This window comes from Pistacia vera, unplaced genomic scaffold, assembly GCF_008641045.1.
Source record: "Pistacia vera cultivar Batoury unplaced genomic scaffold, PisVer_v2 Contig104, whole genome shotgun sequence".
Classification (NCBI taxonomy): Eukaryota; Viridiplantae; Streptophyta; class Magnoliopsida; order Sapindales; family Anacardiaceae; genus Pistacia; species Pistacia vera.
The window spans coordinates 600,365-621,787 of NW_022195071.1; the positions used below are offsets into that span (position 1 = coordinate 600,365).

General features: G+C 40.8%; 2 protein-coding genes across 2 annotated transcripts; one reads left to right on the top strand and one right to left on the bottom strand.

Moving 5' to 3' along the window:
• Window positions 1-14,462: 14,462 nt before the first annotated feature.
• LOC116126049 (pentatricopeptide repeat-containing protein At1g03540) lies at window positions 14,463-16,806 on the top strand. Its single transcript, XM_031411747.1, has one exon. The coding sequence runs from the start codon at window positions 14,514-14,516 to the stop codon at window positions 16,398-16,400; it is 1,887 nt and encodes a 628-aa protein (XP_031267607.1). The 5' UTR covers window positions 14,463-14,513; the 3' UTR covers window positions 16,401-16,806.
• A 161-nt stretch (window positions 16,807-16,967) lies between these two features.
• On the bottom strand, window positions 16,968-20,385 carry LOC116126355 (pentatricopeptide repeat-containing protein At1g73710-like). The gene has a single exon (XM_031412053.1). It carries the CDS (start codon window positions 20,299-20,301, stop codon window positions 17,251-17,253), a length of 3,051 nt encoding a protein of 1,016 aa, XP_031267913.1. The 5' UTR covers window positions 20,302-20,385; the 3' UTR covers window positions 16,968-17,250.
• Between the last annotated feature and the right edge of the window lie 1,038 nt (window positions 20,386-21,423).

Here is a 21,423-nt window from a genome sequence, read left to right on the forward strand (position 1 = left end):
CTCTACTCGACTGTCCCCGTAATTCTTTCTCTTAATTCTTTCCTTACACTTTTTCTCATCTCATTTATTTTCTCTTTCACACAGCTCTCCTACTTAACTTCGCCAATTGTCACGGCCTCATCTTACCGGAGACACGGCCGAGTGAAGTTCACACAGCACCAACCCACTCTTCGTGACTTTCGGGTGGAAATCACAAAGCACCAACCCGCTTTTCGTAACTTTCGGGTGGAGATCACAAAGCACCTACCCGTTTTGACTATCTATCGGGTGGAGATCACAAAACACCAACCCGTTTTTAGTATTTTTCTCATTCTCTATACTCTTAGAGTAGTTCATACACATAGTTCTCTACTCTTTCTCAAGCCAATTGTCAATGCACAATTAATCTTCTCCATTAATGCACTCATGAAATGCCAACATGCAATGTTGAAAGAATTAAAGTTACTACTCATGATTCTCTTAGGCATTTCATCAAACAACTAGTGTGCATACATAAACTCTACTTTATCTATGGTTCCATCCCTCTCTTGAACCATCCAAAATGGGAGGAAACTCTCTCACATCTAGTCATAAAAGAACACTCCCAAAGAAAATACTCAATCTCCTCCAACTTCATTTCAAACTACATCCTCTCATCACTACATATTCATCACATATTAACACTTCTCATCAATGAAGTGTAATCAACAACCATAAAACAAATACTCATCTCAACCCAATTTCTCAATAGCATAACATACATATATAAATCTCTACTTAGTCCCTACTCAAAAGATTTCTCAAATTTCAACTTGGGTTTGATTTACTTACCTTGTAAAGCACTTTGCTTTCCTTTAAAATGCTTGTCCCTTCTCTACAACTTTACACAATAAAACCATAGCACCATAAGATTTTCATACACAAATATATGAAAAACTTCACATCTAAAGCAAGAATCCTTACCTTAGGATGCCTTAGATTAATTCTCTACCAAGATCCAACTAAAAACCCTAAAAAATCCTTGAAAGCTTGAAGGAAAAGTTGAGAGGAAATGGAGAATGAAAGAGGCGGTGGAAGAAGAATGAATGAAGGGTTTATGAAGCTTATCCCCTTTTTAGCTCAACTTTCTTCATTCATTCCCATATTGCCCTTGCTTTTCCTTGGAAATTCCATCCTTGTCCTTTAATTCATTACAAACACACCCCCATTATAACATATTCTCCGTAAAATTTTCTTACAATTTACTCCCCATTTTTCCTGCTAATTAGGGGTAGAATGGTCATTTTACCCATATGGAGAATTCTCTAGAAACCTCAATACACTTTTCTGCCGTCCCGTCGCCGTGGTGAAGAAAGTTCAGTCGTCCTGGTGAAAAATTACATAACCGACATCGCAACACAGAGCTTACGTTGCCACGGCGAAGAACGAAATTCCACACTTCGCCAAAACCCAACTAAAATCAGGGCAAACACTCAATCAAACCAACTAAGGGCCAACCAACTGAAAATAATGACATACAAGCTCAAATAAGAACAAAGCAATAAACATTCAATCAGACAACATAATTTACTACGTACCTCAAGTGGGGTGTTACAACCAATACGCTCTTGACGTAGAGGTCTTCCGAGATAGGGTACACACAGCTCAAAGTCCGCCACGAGGGATGGTTGTGATCTCTGAGAATATCTTCAAGACTGGGGGGCTGATCCCCTTCTACCCTTTTGTCAAGTCAGTCCTCGATCATTTCGGGATCGCAAATTTGCAGCTCTCGTCGAATGCGTACATGATAGCCGTGGCTATGTACATTGCGTGCTGCAAAAATGAATTGGGCGAGCTAACAGCGCTAGAGCTCGGTTGCTCATACCTTCTAAAAAAGAGTAAGGACAAAGATTCTTACTATCTTTTCAAGCGACCTACCATTGAAGCGGGAATACACAGTTACCTGAGCAACGTAGGAAAATACGAGACAAAATTCTTTTTCTTTCGTCATAATGGCATTTTCCATTTTCAGGAGCCAAGTAGGTCCCCATTTTCTTTTGAGTTTGCGAATTTTCTTTCGTTCTTTGCTAACAAACTCTTTGTTTTTTCGCAGTTAACAAAACGACCAGGTTAAGGCTCCTTGAGGATCTGGACAGGATCGTTACCTTCGGCTTTCTGCCAGAAGAGAGTCGCGACGCAAGATTGCTCATGACAATCGCAAATTTGCGAAAGTACAATTTCTTCAACCCAAAAGCGACCCTAGAGACCACACCGAGTAAGCCTCTTGACCTTAGCCTTTTTGACTTCACATGCAGTGAACTGTTTTACTAACGATGTTCACGTGCAGTGACCATGCCTCCCAAGGTGCGCAAGTCACCACGACCATGGCAATTCGCCTTCCCTCGAAGGGGTGCCACCAGACCAGCTGGAGCGGCTCCCAGCGGTCCCCCTGTCGGAGGGACATTGGTAGCTGACCCACCTGACCTGTGGGTGCTTCTCAGCCTTCAACTGCTCGCCCGAAGCAGAAAACCCATGGCCCAGAGGCCTAAAAAGAGGTGGCAAATTCGAACTGAGGAGTCGAAGTCTGAACCAGAGGGCTTGGGCGTCCAGCCCGAGAGGTCGCAGCCTTACCAAGCATTCTGCTCAGGAGGGCTAGCTAGGGGCATGACCGGCATCTCCATCGCTCCTGAGGGTCAGCAAGCAAGACAATAGGCAACCGTAGTCCCCGGGAGGAGGTTGGGAAAAGAGTTGGTAGAGGGAACTCTACCTGCTACGGGCACAGACACCCCCGTGCTGGAGTCAATAGGTCAGCTACTGGACCATCTACAACCGGTAATCTTTGCTTTGCTTGAATGCAGGCTTGCGGAGGCCTTTGAGCAGTTCGTGGCCTCCGGTACCATGGACCTGATGACCACGTCCTTCCAGCACCTGAGCCAGGTAAACAAGCTGCCCTCGGCGAGGACATTTGCTTTTGTAATATAAAGGACTTAACTTTATTCTCTTCGTTATGTATGCCCTACTTTCTATGCACTTGTCCCTGTAGAAGGTCCGGCTAGGGGCTGCTGAGGGACTAGTCGAGATAAGGGCAGAGAATGCGTAGCTCAAGCTTGAACTAGAGGCTGCGCAAGTAGACAGAGACTCGTCCATCGTTCAAGCGGAGCAGCATTTGTCTGAAAGGGATGTCGCACTTCACGCGGTGGACTTTCAGAAGTCCGAGCTGGAGAAACGCAGCGAAGAGGTGAAGGAGCTCTAGAGGACCGTGGCCAGACTTACCAGGGAGGCTGGCGAGAAAGACCAAGCGTTGCAAACAACCTTTGAGCGGGCCTTGCGAGCAGAAAGGGAAAGAGGCGAGTTGTGGGAGAATACTGAGAAACAGCGATCAACGCTCGAGGCCGAGCTCCACTTTACTTGAGGTCGCGTCACTTCGTTAACTGCAGAGATGCAGCAGCAAGAGGTGAAGATCGAAAGTAGGGCTGCAGAATGGACGATTCAGTCCATCTTTGCCCTTCAGTCGAAGAACCCTGAGATGGATCTGTCCGACCTCCCTGACGAGTACCGGAGCAAACTTGCTTCCATGGCGCAGGCTGAAGCTGAGGAAGCGACTCGGGGACTTGACTTGGAAGTGGAACATCCTGAGTTCGTTTGAAAGGAGCCCGCACTCGAACAGGCAGCCGACAAGGATCAGTGATCCGTTTCTCTTGTTTTCTCTCTTTTTGCCTATGTACTTTCCCTTTTTATAAATAAAGACATCACTTTTTACAATCTTTCATGAGTACTTACAATTTTCGCATTCTTACATATGAGATCGCATTCTAACTGTTTACAATAACATTGGCACAAGTTTATGCGAACAGAATTTTACATATGTAAAAACGATTACAAAAGAGCAGAATTATACACTTGCTATTTACAAAGATTAAGAAAAGCAAAATCTTTACAAGGAAACAATTGAGTTCGGAATTACTGATAATATGGTAGAAGATGTTCAACATTCCAAGCTCGCGGCACTTCAGAACCATTCAGCCTTTTAAGATGATAAATCTCCAGTCTTATTACATTGGCGATGTGGTATAGGCCCTCCCAGTTCGGTCCCAAAACTCCCGCGCTTGGCTCTCTAGTACCGAGAAAGACTTCCATTAAAACGAGGTCGCCAACCTGGAAGTCTCTTCTTCTGACCTTAGAGTCGAAAAACGTTTTCGCGCGTTGCTGATAGGCTGCTATTCTTAGCTGAGCCCGTCTGCAATGCTCTTCAACTAGATCTAGACTTGCGCGCATGAGCGCTTCATTGTCGGTTTCGTCGAACAGGTCCCTCCGAAGTGAATGGATCCCTACCTCCACAGGGATCATCGCTTCGCATCCATATGCTAGCAAAAAAAGGGTTTAGGAGGTAGAGGTTCTAGGAGTTGTCCTGTATGCCCACAAGACTTTAGGAAAGTCGTCGACCCAATTTCCCTTGGCTGCGCCAAGTTTGGCCTTCAGAGTATGCTTGATGGTTTTGTTGATAGCTTCAACTTGACCATTTGCTTACGGTCTTGTGACTGAGGTAAATTTTTTGTGGATACCCAGCTCGTCGCAAAACTGCTTGAATTCCTCGTTATCGAATTGCTTCCCATTGTCAGATATGAGGGTATGAGGAATCCCATAGCGGCACACAATATTTTTGAAGACAAAATCCTTGAGCCTTTTGGTGGTGATTGCGACTAATGGCTCTGCTTCGACCTACTTGGTAAAGTAGTCTACTACGACCATCGCATACTCGACTCCCCCTTTACCAACTGGCATGGGACCAATGAGGTCGATTCCCTACATGGAGAATGACCAGGGATTGGTCATGGTTATCAGCTGGTGGGAAGGAGCTCACGGTATGTTCGCAAACCGTTGGCACTTGTCACACTTTTTAACAAAGTTGTAGGTGTCTTCCTGGATCAGGGGCCAGTAATACCCTTGACGAACAACTTTCTTGGTGAGAGATCGTGTGATTACCGCAGATCCCTTCATGTATCTCTCGCACCTAGTTAGTAAATACGGGTACGGCAAAAAAACGGTACGGGTATAAACGGTAAACGATAAAAAATACGTTTATAAAAATTCGGTCATAAAATTCGGATACGGAAAAAATATGGTACGGGTATATACGGGTTTAATACGGTGTATTGTCAATAATACGTTTTGAAAAATACGGCAATATCAATCTTAGTTTTAACACTTTTATGGATTACCTGGTTAAAATCAACATAACATTTCAAATGCAAAGTATTCAATTAACCAATAACACAAATACACAATATATAACTGATATTCAAATTATAGTCTCCAGACTCAAACACAATATTTAGCCAAGATTCAACTATAGTATCAAATTAAACACATAAGTCATAACAGAATTGGGTTATGAGATGTGATAATTTTAACGCTACTGATGAGTGATGAGCCCTCTTCTGTTTTTCAGGCCTTGGGATAAGAGGGTTAAAATTAATCTAGTACTATAATTAAACTATTTTGAAGTATATTTATTTATTGGTTATAATTGGATTATATAGTATATTTATTTATTTGAATATAAGAAATAATTTTTATTTTACAATTAAATAATAGAGAGTCACATATTTTAATAGAGAGTCACATATTTTAATAGGCTGAATGACATTTTCTCAACCCAAAGTTTGGCGAATCTACATTTTTCCACCCATTATTAAAATTCTAAAGTTAGTTTTAATGGTTAAAAGACATTCTTGTCAGTCTAGTCTGCACAAATTTTATTATAAAGTTAATATTACTTACCGCCCTAAAATACAAATAGATGGTAATTACCTTCATTAACTTGGAAATTAGTCACTTAAACTCCTATCTTCAATTTCTATTAAAAATTATATTTTTATTAAAAATCAGGTTATTAAATAAAAGAAAAGTTAAGTTTTATAAAAATAAAATAAAATAAAATGTATAAATTAATAAATAACCATTTTTAATAATTAAGAAAAAAAATCAAATTTAAAAAAAATATAAAAATAAAATAAAATTGCCCCAGCCTTTTTATCCTTCTCCCACACCCTACCGCCACAAAGTCAAAATCCTCCACCCCCAATATTTGCCCCAGCCCCTTTTATCCTTCTCCCACACCCCACCGCCACAAAATCCTCCACCCCCAATATTCTTTTAGGCTTTCAAACTTACCAGTACTATTTGTTCCCTTGCTTGCTCTTCACTTTGCCGCTCAAAAAGACAAAGATTTTAGTCTAAACTAAAGGGGTTACGCACCTTCCCTCATCCCCAAAATCTAACAACCCTTGCGCCCCACCTTCATCATCTTTCGAAACCACTACGAACTCTAGCAGGGCCACCTCCTCTAATTTCTTTTCTTCTTTCTCTTCATTCTTGTTTTCCCTCTCTCACTATTAGTTTAATGTTTTCATGGATTTGTTCATTTTCAAAGTGAATTTGATGGTTGTTTGGGGCGTATTGTTGACTGTCGAAGAACTGAAGAAGGAGGACTGAACCAGATATATTTTTATTTTTTGTATAAACCCACCAAAACGACGTCGTTTTGGGGGTGTGAGATTTTTTTTTTTTTTTTTCAAAAATTTACGAATTATACGCGAATTATACGGCATATTTTATAAAATACGTATACGCGCGTTGTATACGCGCGTTTTATACGGCTGTCCATATAATTCGCATATAATACGCGTTTTTACTAACTAGGCTCTCGCATGATGTAGTCTGCTTTTTCGCTGGTTACACCTCGGAAAAGGGGGGCGCTAAACCCTCGCCTGTACAACTGGTCTCCTATTAGCGTGTAACGAGCAGCTCTTGTTCACAAGGTCCATGCTTCGACCTTATCGTTGGGCAAGATCTCATCTCGAAGATACTGAATGATAGGGGTCATCCAGGAAACTGACTCTACCGTATTCATGGCCTGTTCAGTCGAACTGATACTAGGAGCCTCTATAAACCAAACAAGAATACTTTTCAGTGCGTCTGAGTCTAGCGATGAGGCTATCTTTGCCAAGACATCTGCCACAGAATTGCTATCTCTAGGAATCTGTGTGATCGTGAAGTGCTTGAATGGCCCAAGTGCGGCCTTAGTTTTCTTCAGATAGTTGATCATATTTTCTTCCTTGGCCTGGTATTCCCCCGAAATCTGGTTGACAATCAGCATGGAGTCGATGTGGATGCTGATCGCGGTTGATCCCATTTCTTTGGCCAACCGCAACCCAATGAGCAGAGCTTCATACTCAGCCTCATTATTAGTCGCTTTGAACCCAAACCAGAGGATGCCATGAATACGAGTCCCTTCAGGACTTAAGAGGAGAAGACTTGCCCTCGCCCTCTTCCTGTTCGATGATCCGTTGACGTACAGGCTCCTGGTCGACAGATTCTGAATAGTTTCCTGGTTGACTTCGCCGGCCTGTTGCTCGGGTTCCTTCCTATTCGATGATCATGGACGTACAGGCTCTAGGTTGACAGATTTTGAATAGTTTCCTGGCTGACTTCGCCGGCCTGTTGCTCGAGTTCCTTGGTCAGATGATATGAGAATTTCGAAATGAAATCAGCAACGGCCTACCCTTTGATGGTTGCTTTCGGTCTATATTGCAGATCGAACTGACTTAGTTCCATGGCCCATTTGAGCAATTTACCCGATGCCTCTGGTTTCTAGAGGACCTACCTGAGTGGGTAACTTGTCATTACATGGATTGTATGGGAGTGGAAGTAAGGTCACAATTTTCGGGAAGTGATAAGCGGGGCATAAGCTAATCGCTCCATTTTCGGATACTGCATCTTGGTATCCAACAGACGCTTGCTCGCGTAATACACAGGCCATTGAACCTTGCTCTCCTCCCAAACTAATGCTGCACTGACCATGTACTGAGAGACGGACAAATACAGGCAGAATCTCTTGCGGGAGAGGCTTGGATAGAAGAGGTGGTTTTTCGAGGTGCTCTTTAATACTCTGAAATGTCTGTTCGCACTCGGGAGTCCACTCAAACTTCTTATCGGCCTTGAGAATGTTGAAGAATGGCATCGATCTTTTACCCTCGATATGAAGCGACTGAGCGCCGCTATTCGCCCATTGAGGCTTTGAACCTATTTTCGGTTAGTTGGGCTCTTCATATCGAGGAAAGCTAGGATTTTCTCGGGGTTGATCTCTATTCCCCGCTGGTTAACCATGTATCCTAGGAATTTTCCTGAGGATACCCCGAATGAACATTTAAAAGGATTGAGCTTCATTCTGTATTTCTGGAGGATGTCAAACATCTCAGCGAGATGTGCTATGTGATATGAAGCCACATGCGACTTAACTAGCATGTTATCGACATAGACTTCCATCGACTTCTCGATTTGCTCGGAAAACATTCTGTTAACCAACCGTTGGTAAGTTGCACCAACATTCTTTAGGCCGAAGGGCATAACTCTGTAGCAATACAGCCCCCGATCTATTACAAATGAGGTATGCTCTTCGTCCGATGCGTACATCAGAATTTGATTGTATCCCGAGTATGCGTCCATAAAACTTAGTAGCTTGTGCCCGGAGGTGGCATCCACGAGCTGGTCGATCCTTGGTAGGGGAGAACTGTCCTTGGGACAGACTTTGTTGAGGTCGGTGAAGTCCACACAGGTCCGCTACTTGCCATTGGATTTCTTTACTAAAACTAGGTTGGCAACCCAGCTCGGGTAGAACACTTCTCGGATGGACCCATTCTGAAGGAGGTTATCTACCTCGATTTTCAAGGCAGCATACCGCTCCGGATCCATCGTCCTTCTTTTTTGGTAAACCAATTTGGCTTCACTATCGATGTTCAAGGCATGGTGTATGACGTGCGAGTTGATCCCGACCATATCGGCATGCGTCCATGCAAACACATCAATACTTTCTCTGAGGAAGCTGATCAGGTCATTAGCGGGCTAGGGGTTGAGATAGCTTCCAATCCTCAACACTCTGCTCGGCTCGCTCTGGTCAACTGACACTTCCATTAGATCCTCAACTGGCCCACTGGAAGGGCATTCCTGGATACAAGGATCCATATTATCCTCGGTTGGGCCAGGTTGTAGTTCGATTCGACTGATTGCCATTGCCTGTTTGGGAATGCCACACGAGATGTTTTTCCCCTTGCACACCATCTGCACTGCCTTCACATAGCAGTCGCGAGATGCGTGCTGAGATTTGCTTACTTCCCTTATCCCCGTCCGGTAGGAGAACTTCATCTTGAGATGGTAGATCGAAGTGACTGCTTTGAAGTTCCTCAGTAAAGGTCACCCTAGAATGCCATTGAAAGCGGATGGGCAATCCACTACTAAGAATTCAGTTATTTTGGTCACCTCGTCAAAGTCACCCAGCATGACTGAAAGCGAGATCGTTCCTTTAGGGATCAAATGATCCCTTGTAAAATCATATAAGGGGATCGAGGCGGGCTTCAGGTCGACCTCATCCAATTTCATTATCTTGAAAGCTGGCTGGAATAGGATGTTCACAGCGTTTTCGTTGTACACCAACATTCTGTGGACGTCAAAGCGCCCTATTTGGGGTGTGATAATGAGAGCATCATCATGGGGATGATGCAATCAGACTGAGTCTTTTTCGGAGAAGGTGATTTCCTCTTCCCTACGAACCTTTGGTGGTCGCTGCGTCGTGATGAATCAGACTTAGTCTTTTTCGGAGAAGGTGATTTCCTCCTCCCTACGAACCTTTGGTGGTCGCTGCGTCGTGTTCATCACACTGATGGGGTCGTGATGGGCTGCGCGAGCATATCTTTCTTGGGCACCTCGCGAGTTTCCTCCGAGGTGCGGTCCTCCACAGATTATTCCAACACTACATACACCCTTGCGATCATGACGCTTCTTACTCGGTTCCTCTTGATTTTTCTCCCTTATGGAAGCAGAGTCATTAACATACTCTTTGAAATGCCCATGCTTGATAAGATTTTCGATTGCCTGCTTTAGAGCTCGACACTTATCGGTGTGATGCCCATTGTCCCTATGATAACGACATTATTTTTTACTGTTTCTAGATGAGGAAAGACCTTTCATGGGCTCAGGCTCTCGAAGCAGATCGGCCTCTTCTGATTTGTTAAGAATGGTCGAAACAGATGCATTCAAAGGGGTATACTGAGTCTTGTCGCGATCGCGACGAGGAACTGGAGCATAAGACTTCTTGGGCTCGAACTGAGGTTTCTTTCCTTTTCGTTGATCGTCATTAGTCCATCTGCGATCAAGTCTCCTATTTTCCCCCTGACCTGGTGCATTGCCAGAAGTGCTAGGGTCGTGGCGGTGGAGCGCCGCCACGGAGCTCTCAATACAGAGGTATTTCTCCGTAAGGTTGTAAAAGCAAGTGAGGGAAACATCGTCCTCTGATTACAGCTCCTTCCACAGATCTATCTATGGACGAACTCCCGCTATGATAAGAGTCCGAACGGACTCTTTAGGAGTGTAAGCTACTTTATGAAGCTCTATGTGGAACCTATCGATGTAAGATTGGAGGGATTCATTCATCTCTTGCCTTATGCTGTTGAGGTAGCTCAAAGGCATTGAGAACTTCCTGTTCGCTGGGAAATTCCTCAAGAATGTCGAGCTCATCTGATTCCACGAGCTGATTGATCTCGCCGGGAGCGACCTAAACTACCGCTTGGCATGAGATGTAAGAGTTACTGTCAAGCACTGGCATTTTTGCTATATCAGAAACTTAATGAAGTTCCATCAGGTCGTTGAATTCGTATAAATGATCCTGCGGATCAGAATTTCTATTGAACGCCTGCATATCAGGCATTCTGAATCTGGACGGAAGAGGGGCGGCTAACACAGCCGGAGAAAAGGGAGACGCTTCTGCGACCTGCCCTTGCTCATTTTACTGAGCTTTTAGCTAATCTAGAGCTCGCTATAACTCCTCAATCTGAGGCAGCAGAGCCATCTGGGGATTGCTTTCCCCCATGCAGGTTCGACCCTCTTGATTGCGGTTGAGGAAAGTCCAGAGGTTGGATTCCTCTTCGCCTCTGCCGGCATTTTCGACCAATCTTGACACACGCTGGCTAGAGTCGTGTGATGACGATGAATTGTGCGGGGAACTTTCATGACCTCCGCGGTGGTACGAACCGCCCCGCGGAGTGTGGGAACCTCCCACACAATGACTATCGGAATCGTCATACTGGCGGTAATAAGAATCGCCCCGCCTAGCACTTTTGTGGGAGTGCTTGTGCTATGTGGCATGGGACAGCTCGGGATGTGACCTGTCACCGAGCCTTAAAGCCACAGGTATTCTACCCGGGACGTGGTCGGTGTTTGCCTGCCCTTTGGAGTCTTTAGGCCCGCTGTTTGCCACTTTTTTACCTTTCCTTTGACGCGCTGCAATGAGCGCAGCACGGGCTATCGCCTTTTTTCGTGCCTTTATCCGACCCGTTTTAAGCGGTGGCACCGCCTCATTTGATTCGGGTGGTACAGCCCCGTCCAAACCGTCCAACCTTTGGTTAATCGTTTGGAGAGTATTGTTGAACCTCTCTAGGTATATCATGACGGTTGGGTCAAGCTATGAGCTAGAAGGAATATCTCTCATGAGGTTTTGCGGAACTAGGGGGATTTCGAGAGAAGTGTCCCGAAGTGCCCTCTTGCACCTGGGGGACTTCTTCCTCACCATGATCGGGTCGCTCAGATTCGAATTTGAGAGCCATTTGCTGTTGTAGAACCAGTTAGTTAGAGATTCTCCTGATGAAGGACGAATACAAATCAGACCCTCCTAGCGCCAAACTGTTGATGCGTGATTTTGACACCAACTAAACACACGTGTGAAATACTGAGCTGACTCGGAAGACACACGCGAATGGGGGTACGATAATGGATAAAAGATGGGGAACAATGTTTAAAGTTGTTCGGATGCTTTAACAAGCGACTCTTACGTCCACTGATATTGTATTAATGTAGTGAGGTCAGGTTGCATTCAGCGAGCTGACTTACAAGCGATTACAAAGAGAGAATAAGTGTGCTATTACAGAGAGAAATTGGCTAATCCCACAAACGGGAGAGAAGTCCTCTATTTATAGTGGGATGAAATCACGTAATGATCACTAAATTTGTGAATGGGTCAGATTACTGTGCAAATCCTTCCTTGCGCCCCGCTATTCACCTGCTCAAGTGATTTACTCGACTCGCGCAGAGATTTGGACACGTGGATCATCTTCAGCCTTTCACCAGCCTGACGCGCACCTACTGCACTGGCAGGAGCACGCCTCTTGCGTCAGCGCGCGACATGGCTGCACCTGAACAGCACCTGGACTTACCTAAGCTCTGACCACTTGCGCTGACAAGGTTCTGCGTCAGCCCTACTTTTTCAGGCATAACACCTAATAATCTAACATTCCCTGAATCAAACGCACCCTTTAAGTAATATACAAATTTTGTGTTATACCAATTAACTACAAGACACGGATTGTATACCAAATTCTTTTTTCCGTTTTTATTTATGTTTTGATCTAACCATGCACGTCTTTGCCCCACGCTCGTGTACAAACCAAGATTAAATAGATTCGTCCTAAAGTTGATATAAGAAGGATTTCATTTATAGAATTTGAAACAATCATTCAATATAACGAATATAAAAGATCTTTTTACACTAAGTTAATAAATATATATTATTTACTTTTCTCATTTATAGGATAACATTGATTTGTAGTTCTATATCAAAATTACAATGATTTTTTCATCTCACAATTTTAACCATCTAAAATTTATATCTCAATATTTGGAGTCTAATTGGTATGATATTTGATTTAGAAGTACAATATATAAATCACGTTATTATACATAAATTTAAAATACTTAACATTATGTTAATATTCATTATAATTTTTTACTAAAACATAAACAACAATAAGCACTTATTTATACTTCTAGCACGTTTATGATTAATAAACATGCTAAATTATTATATTAATAATAAGAGTAACAACACTCATTAACACTTCTCATAATTTTCTCTCACTAAGCCATATGTCCGTTCATAATTTGTTAATTCACTGGGTCTTACTGTCCAATAATAGGTTCTACCTAATCAAGCAATCACAAACTCTGGGATTAGTAAGAAGGGTTAATGAGAGAGATTAGTGAGGTTAGTATTATTGATATAATAAATATTAATTATGTCACTTTTGTATCAAAGTAGATAGTGATATATAAAATAATTAATATTTTGTGCAATAATTTTTTTTTACTACAGGATATTCGGGTTAGTTTATATATATCTCAATTAATCCTTTATCTTGAATAAAGTTTTCAAAATAGGGTAAGTCCTATCGTCTGTGGTGAAAAATATTACCAACTATTCTTATTATTCGAACGTAAAACCATTTTATACAATATTTTATCATGAAATGGATGCAAAAGTAGACTTTTGTGGGTTTTTTTTTTTTTTTTTTTCATGATTTTCTGATTGGTTTAATGCATGTACACATACATGTCTTATCTCTCAAATCCCAATTATGATTTTCATTATTAATGACGTTGTTAAAGTTTGTTGAGTAAACGGAAAGTTACTAAATGTATGTTAATCATATATACGTCACATAAAAAGAAATGATAAATGTTCATAGCTGAATATAATTTTATGTATATTTTGAATGAAAAATCGTACGAAACAAGAAGGGTGATTTTACATACTAATTGAAAGTCGATGACCTAACTCACATTTTATGATAAACTTTTTATGTGAATATGAATATACATAATACTAAACATACAATGTTATATATAATATTATGTGATAAAAAATAATCTTTTACCACATAATATTGTATGTATAGTATTATTCAATATACATTACTATTTTACAAACATCTTAGAAAATCATGCAAGAAATGTACATAAATAAATAAAATATTTAATTAAAACGTGTTTATTTCATTTGTTTTTCCTATGTGAGATGGCTTAAAATTAATCTCAATCACTTCCTTAAAAAGGATATTAAAAACCCCATAAAAGAATTATAAATTATACAACATTATAAATTTATAAAATAAATCCTATTTAAAATTATAAATTATATAAAATAAAGAATTTATAAATACAATTAAAAGAGGTGAGAGGTTTTTTGAGGGAAAGAGAGAATGGGGTTGGCGCATATTGATTATTTATGGCTAGTGTTAGCTATAAGCCTATAATCCCAAGTTTTATCTCCCAAATAATAATACAATGTTAATTAATTATTTATCTTTATATTTTTTTCATTCAAAATACACAAATTAATTAATGTTATATCATTTCCTATCTAAAAAAATGAGATATAAAGTTATATTATCGAGTATTATTTCAATAAAAAACATATATTATAACGAAACACGATGAAATCAAATGAAATACAAACCGGGTCAATTGAATGAATAACTGTATGAGTATAAATCTGTAAATTTTGAAAACAAAAATAAAACATGACAGCTACACCCAACACCTTACCGCACAGGATTATTAGACGTCTTACACTTAACCGAACGATACATGTACATGGCGGGCAATTGACCACCAAAACCCTAAGGCCGTTACCATTTTCAAAAATTGGTTGCCTTTTTTTCCCATTTTTCATGAGGCTCTTCTTTAAACGCCATTGCACCTCCCTCATTTCTCCCACTCCTAAAATCTATGAAAATCCATCAACCAAATCAGCCCAAATCCTCCATCACTGCAAATCCGGTGCGCTTTTTGATGCGATTAAACTCCTAAACTCAATCGATTCCAACAAAACTTCTCTCAAGAAACCAATCCTTTACGCTTCTATCTTACAAACTTGCATCAAAGTTCTCTCCTTCAATCATGGCCTACAGATCCATGCTTATGTCGTCAAATCCGGTCTTGCAACCGACCGCTTCGTTGGTAATAGCTTGCTTTCTCTGTATTTTAAGTTGGGACCTGATTTTGATGAGACCCAGAAAGTTTTTGACGGGCTGTTTGTTAAAGATGTTATTTCTTGGACTTCAATGATAACAGGGTATATTAAGATAGGTAAACCGAACAATGCGCTTGAATTGTTTTGGGAAATGTTAGGGTTTAATGTTGAGCCAAATGGGTTCACTTTATCGGCTGTGATAAAGGCTTGTTCAGAACTTGGTTTTCTCAGGCTTGGTAAATGCTTTCATGGAGCGGTTATGGTACGTGGGTTTGATTCGAATCATGTGATTTCTAGTGCTTTGATTGATATGTATGGAAGGAATTATGAATCAATGGACGCATTGCAATTGTTTGATGAATTGCTTGAACCGGATATTATTTGTTGGACATCGGTAATTTCGGCTTTTATAAGGAATGATTTGTATGAAGAGGCATTGGGATTCTTTTATTTGATGCGTAGGAAACACGGTTTTCTGTCTGATGGGTATACATTTGGGACAGTGTTGACTGCTTGTGGCAATTTAGGGAGGTTGAAACAAGGTAAAGAAATGCATTCTAAGATTATTACATCGGGTCTCAGTGGAAACGTCGTTGTTGAGAGTAGTCTTGTGGACATGTATGGAAAATGTGGGTTGGTTGACGAGTCTCGACGTGTTTTTGATAAAATGCTGGTGAAAAATTCTGTATCTTGGTCTGCGTTGCTTGGGGGATTTTGTCAAAATGGAAACTTTGAGTCTGTTATTAGGATTTTTAGGGAAATGGAAGTGACTGATCTCTACAGTTTTGGAACTGTTCTTCGTGCTTGTGCTGGTTTGGCAGCTGTGAGATTAGGGAAGGAGGTACACTGTCAGTATGTGAGAAGGGGTGGTTGGAGAGATGTTATTGTAGAATCAGCTTTAGTTGATCTTTATGCAAAATGCGGTTCTATTGATTTTGCATATCAAATTTTTGCACATATGTCAGTTAGAAATTTGATAACTTGGAACTCAATGATTTGTGGGTTTGCTCAGAACGGAAGAGGTGGAGAAGCTCTAGGAATATTTGATGAGATGATTAAGGAGGGGACTGATCCTGATTATATAAGTTTTATTGGTGTTCTTTTTGCTTGTAGTCATACAGGTTTGGTAAATGAAGGGCGAAAGTATTTTTTCTTAATGACTCTGGAATATCGGATTAAACCTGGAATTGAGCATTACAATTGCATGGTTGATCTCCTTGGCCGTGCTGGGTTATTAGAAGAAGCTGAAACTTTGATAGAGAATGCAAATTGTAGAGATAATTCATCTCTTTGGGCAGTGCTTCTTGGTGCTTGCACAACATGTACAGACGCTGCTGCCGCGGAACGCATTGCAAAGAAGATGATGGAACTGGAACCTGACAATCACTTAAGTTATGTTCTTCTAGCTAATGTGTATAGAACAGTGGGCCGATGGAGCGATGCCTTGGAGATAAGGAGGTTAATGAAAAATAGAGGGGTTAAGAAGATGATTGGCAAGAGCTGGATCGAAACTAGCACTAACTTGAATCTTAATATGAATGAGTTGAGTAGCAATGAAAGTGAAAAATTCCAGGTGCACGGGTGACTTTTTGATGGTGAGGAGATTAAAGATTAGGATTAATAGAGGGTTAGAAGATTCCAGGCAAAAGTTGGATTGATACTAAGAGTATCTCAGGTCTTGAGTTGGATGATATGGGTGGCACGTACCCATGGAGAAAGCAATTATTCAGGTTCTAAGATGTCTGATTGTGAATAGGGATAATTGTTAGAATATTAATTTGCTAAGCGTGATTGTGAATGCGAAAGAATGACCGACTGAGCAGTATTAAAAAAAAAAAAAAAAAAAAAGAAAAAGAAAAAAGAACATCATGCAGCTGATAAAGCTGAGATTGGCGTGCAGCGGAGAATGCCGAACTGACTGCACAGGGGAGATATTGGTTATTCAAAGAATCTAACTGCACATGACATGAGGCGGTCGAACTATTTCTGGGTAGCTTAGCGGTTCATTTGAGACTCTTGACTGTATTACTCAAGAGGTCTCGAGTTCGAATCCCTGCGACTACTAATAAGGAATTATCACTGGAGGTTTACCTGACAGTTAACTTCAGGATCTCGGAGGACTAATTGAGGTACGCGCAAGTTAACCTGGGCACTCAGATAAAAGAGAGAGAGAGAGAGAGAGAGAGAGAGAGAGATGAAGCAATCATACTACACAACTACAAGCACCTCAACAGAAGAAGCAAAACTCAGTATTCAACTATGATACAGTGTACAATTTAACACATTGATGTAGCTAAAATAAAATTTTACAATCTTCCATCTGTCGTCTATTATAGCAGTATCATATACAGAGTTCTGGATGCTTGAAGAATGCTGCAGCTATACAGTTCTTCCGCTAATCAGCTAGTCACCTCAAATAGAACAAGTAGTGAATTCTATAGCATTAGAAAACTTTCATCAGATTCCTCTTGAAATTCAGAATCAGAATGTTGCTCAGGCTCTAACGCAGTTCGCATTTCTTTGCTAGCTAGTGCAGCAAGGTCTTGCCTGTTTGCATGTTTATAGGCATCAATCACAGCCTTGAACAAGGATTCGTTGGGTTCCATCTCTCCATATTTTAACTGGCTATGAATCCTCTTCACACCTTCAACCAAGCCAGCTGTTCCATAACAACCTACTAAATTAATACAGGTAACAAGGTCTGGTTCAAGGCCCTCATCCAGCATTTTCATGTACATGTTCAAAGCCCTGTCATTTTGTCCCGAGGACTTATAAGCATATATTGCAACATTGTAGACGAAAGAATCAAGAACCACTTCAGCTTTAATGAAACTTTCACAGGTTTCAAGTGCTAAAGAATGCAAACCCACTACTGAAAATACGGAGGTGATGACAGCTTCTGTAGCATAGGGTTTCCCTTCCTGGCAAGAAGACTCTAGCTGACTTACAGCTTCGATTGGAAATCCTCCCTTCTTCAGTACAGTAAACAATACTTTGAAGGTCCCATTGTCAGGCAAAAGCTTTTTAGCTACCATCTCATGCAATAATTCTCCACACCCACGTAACTGACCATTAGTAGCAAAGCATGCCATCACCTTATTGTAAGAAATAACATCCGTTAATGAATCTGACAGTTTCATCTCCTCTGCAACTTCAATGGCTTCATCAAGCATCCCCATGCTCTTATACAGATACATCATGGCTGCAAATGAGACTCCATCCGCCTGACCCTTTTCTCTTAAATTATTAAAAATAAATTTGGCTTCACTAACCATACCCAGATCTGCATAAAGAGTGATCATACTATTTGATGCCACAATATCTGGACCACCTTCCATATCCTTCATCTTCTCATAGACTTTTTTTGCTTCTTCCAAGCATCCAATCTTGCTGTAAGCCTTGATCAGGGCTGTCAACACTATCTGATTCGCCAACAGTCCACTTTCTCCCATCATGCGGAAATATTTCAGAGCTTCTTCAACATTTCCAGACTCAGCAAACCCATTGATTAAGGAACCATAAACAACTTCATTAGGTTTTACTCCAGCTCTTGCCATTTCTTCAAAGACGTTAACTGCATTAGATATCTGCCCGAGACGAACATAAGATGCAATGATAGAAGAAAAGGTCAAACATTGAGGTTTGAATGATGCCCCTCGCATTTCATCTAAAAGTTCCACTGCTTGATCTACTAGATCACCTGCAGCACACATCTGAACAAGAGAATTATAGGTGCATTCATCAGGCCAAGTTCCATGATTTCTCATGCTCTTGAAAAGAGAAAAAGCTTTATCATAAAGCTTTGCCTTGCCATAAGCTTTAATCATAACATTATACTCAACAACATCCTTCTTCTGACCAGCTATATGTCTCTTACAATAGAACACTGCCTCAGCATCAGCCCAAAGCCCTTTTTCAGCATATATATCTACAATCGCTGCAAGAGTCTTTGATGATAGCCCACCACCCAACTGGCACTTCTTGAAAAGTGCCTTCCCCTGATCAAGCAATCCTTCATCAACATACACCTTTATAATTCCAGGAAGAGAATGTTCATCAATAGGCAGTCCAGATTTCTCCATCTCTTCAATTATGGCTTCCACATCTTGCAGCATGTTCCTCTGACATAAAACATGAAGAACAGCTCTGTGAGTTACAACATCAGGGAAAAGGCCCAACTCCCTGATCTTCCAATAACATTTTAGGGCAGCATCAATATTCCCCGCATCAGCATACAAAGATAAAAAGATATTATATGTCTTTGTATCAGGTGAAATCTGCCTTTCCTCCATCTTACTAAGCAGAGATTCTGCCTCTGATAAATGCCCATGACTTCCACAGGTATAGATCATGGTATTAAAAGTTATTGTATCCACTGCAACCCCAGATTTTAACATTTCAGCAAATATATTAGCTGCATCATTGAGACGTCCTGCCTTCCCATACAAATCAATCAACGTATTATATGTAGACGTTAGTTTTGGCTTCCTAATAGAATTCTCTATGTCCAATGAACCCATGCTCCTTGGAATGGGATTTCGTCCACCTGTCCTGAAAAGTTCAGTCGACAGAAAATGCTTCAAACTAACTGGTGCAGAGGCAGACCCATTTTCAAAATCAACCATTGAGTCCAATTCAAAATCATCCAACTCAACCCGCCCAACACACCAATCCTTATAAAACCTATCTGCCCTATCAAACTCTCCAACATCCTTCAAAGCCTTAACAACAGTGTTCATTGTAATCTCATCAGGAAAAATCCCTCTCAGTCTCATATGCTTTATCCACAACAGCGATTCTTTAGCAAGACCGGATTTAGCATATACATCAACGAGCATTCCATAAGTATTATTGATGGGCAAAACACCATTTTGTGCCATTTCAATCCAACAGAGCCTTAATTCATCCCATTTTTGAGCTCTACCCAGAGCTCTAAGCACAACGTTATAGTGAATTACATTATGTGCATACTCTTTTTGCAACTTGAAAAACTCAAAAACACGAATAACTCTCTCCCAACTGCGCTGTTCTTTAAGAACCACAGTCTGTTCCTTCGGACTCAAATTTTCACAAAATGTATTAAGGGTATTTTCTAGATCATCATTAGACTCTAAAGCCCGTAAAATCGTAGGCAAAACGCCACCATACTTCTTTCTCCTACCATTAACTGAAGAATTTTTAGTGGGCGGGAGTGAAGATTTTGAGTTAGATTGAAGCTTAAACCCGACAGAAACCCTCGATGCTCTTGGGTTCTGCTTCTGGGCGTGTGAATGTTTGATACTTCTTTCAAAGCTTTGGTCTATATTTACCGTAAAGAGCTGCGGTATGTGTTTTGTTTTAGCATTCTTTTGCTTACGGAGATTCCTAAACCCTAGAAAAACCCCAGCTGTGTAAGGAGAGTGAGGAGAATGGAGCTTACTTGGTGAACAGAAATGGTGCTGGAGACTTTCATGACCCAATTCTCTGGAACCGCAACTCTGAAGCATGATTTGACTGCTACGGATTTATGGGAAAAATAGGTTTTCGGGTTCAATAATTTCGAAGCGTGAAGCGAGAGGTTTAGTTGAAGAAGATATTTTTGCAGTTATTATAGTTTCTAATTTTTAATTTACAAAAGTTTTGGGAGCGCTTGCGTTGGGGAAAAGACTAACACAAAATTCGTATTGTTAAATCCTCAAAAGGATCTGACTGAATTTATACATATTTCTCTAAAAAATAAAATATTATACTTATCATGTTTCACTAAAGCTAGAAAAAATTAGTGTTATTCACGATATTATGTGTAAGACCAATTTAATAATACACTTTAACTTCTATATATATATGTGTCCATATAACCTTTTTCTTTTTTTTATATATATATATATTTTCCATAATGATTTAATTATGTTTTGTCATCAACCTTCTCTAGTTAGCCTCAAAGTAAACGAGCAAAGATGTCAAACATGATTTCTTGAGTTTCGAGTCCCTACAAACCGTAATAGGGATGTCTATTGAGGAAATTTACTTGGTCATCAACTTTAGGGTCTCGGTGGATTAGTTGAGGAGCACACAAACTGGCCTGGACACCTCCCATAAAAAAAAAAAAAAAAAAAACATGTTTTACTTATAAAACAAAAAAGTGAAAGAATGTATAGATGAGTTAACGACATGTTCCCACCCAAAAAATGATACCCTTCCACTACCCAAAGCACAATTTTTCTAGTAATTTTAGGTGTGAGAAAAGGAAAAATGTTCTAAAGTCCATTATTAATGAGGGCAGAATGGTTAACAAACATTTGGTCGTCAGAGAAAAAGAAAAGAAAAGAGATGGCGCATATTAGTGGCGTCACTGCTGACGGTTTTTGCCGTTTTTCGACCGATCTTGGTGTTCAAAATCATTTCCGAGACCACCCACAAAATCGCATCACCTCCTCTACAAAACCTGAGCCTCCATTTGCTGTCATCACTCACCATTTCCCACCACCACCCCTATTCGCACGGCTGACTCTTCAAGCCAGATTTATGGTTGATTTTTTTGCCAAAAATCCCCTAGACACCACCATCACACTCCCCACAACCCACACTACAAAATCCTTACCTCCATCATCGTCCCTTGCTCGTTGATT

Coding starts and splice junctions, on each gene's coding strand:
- LOC116126049 (XM_031411747.1), top strand. CDS start 14,514: ATGAGGCTCTTCTTTAAACGCCATTGCACCTCCCTCATTTCTCCCACT.
- LOC116126355 (XM_031412053.1), bottom strand. CDS start 20,301: ATGCTTCAGAGTTGCGGTTCCAGAGAATTGGGTCATGAAAGTCTCCAG.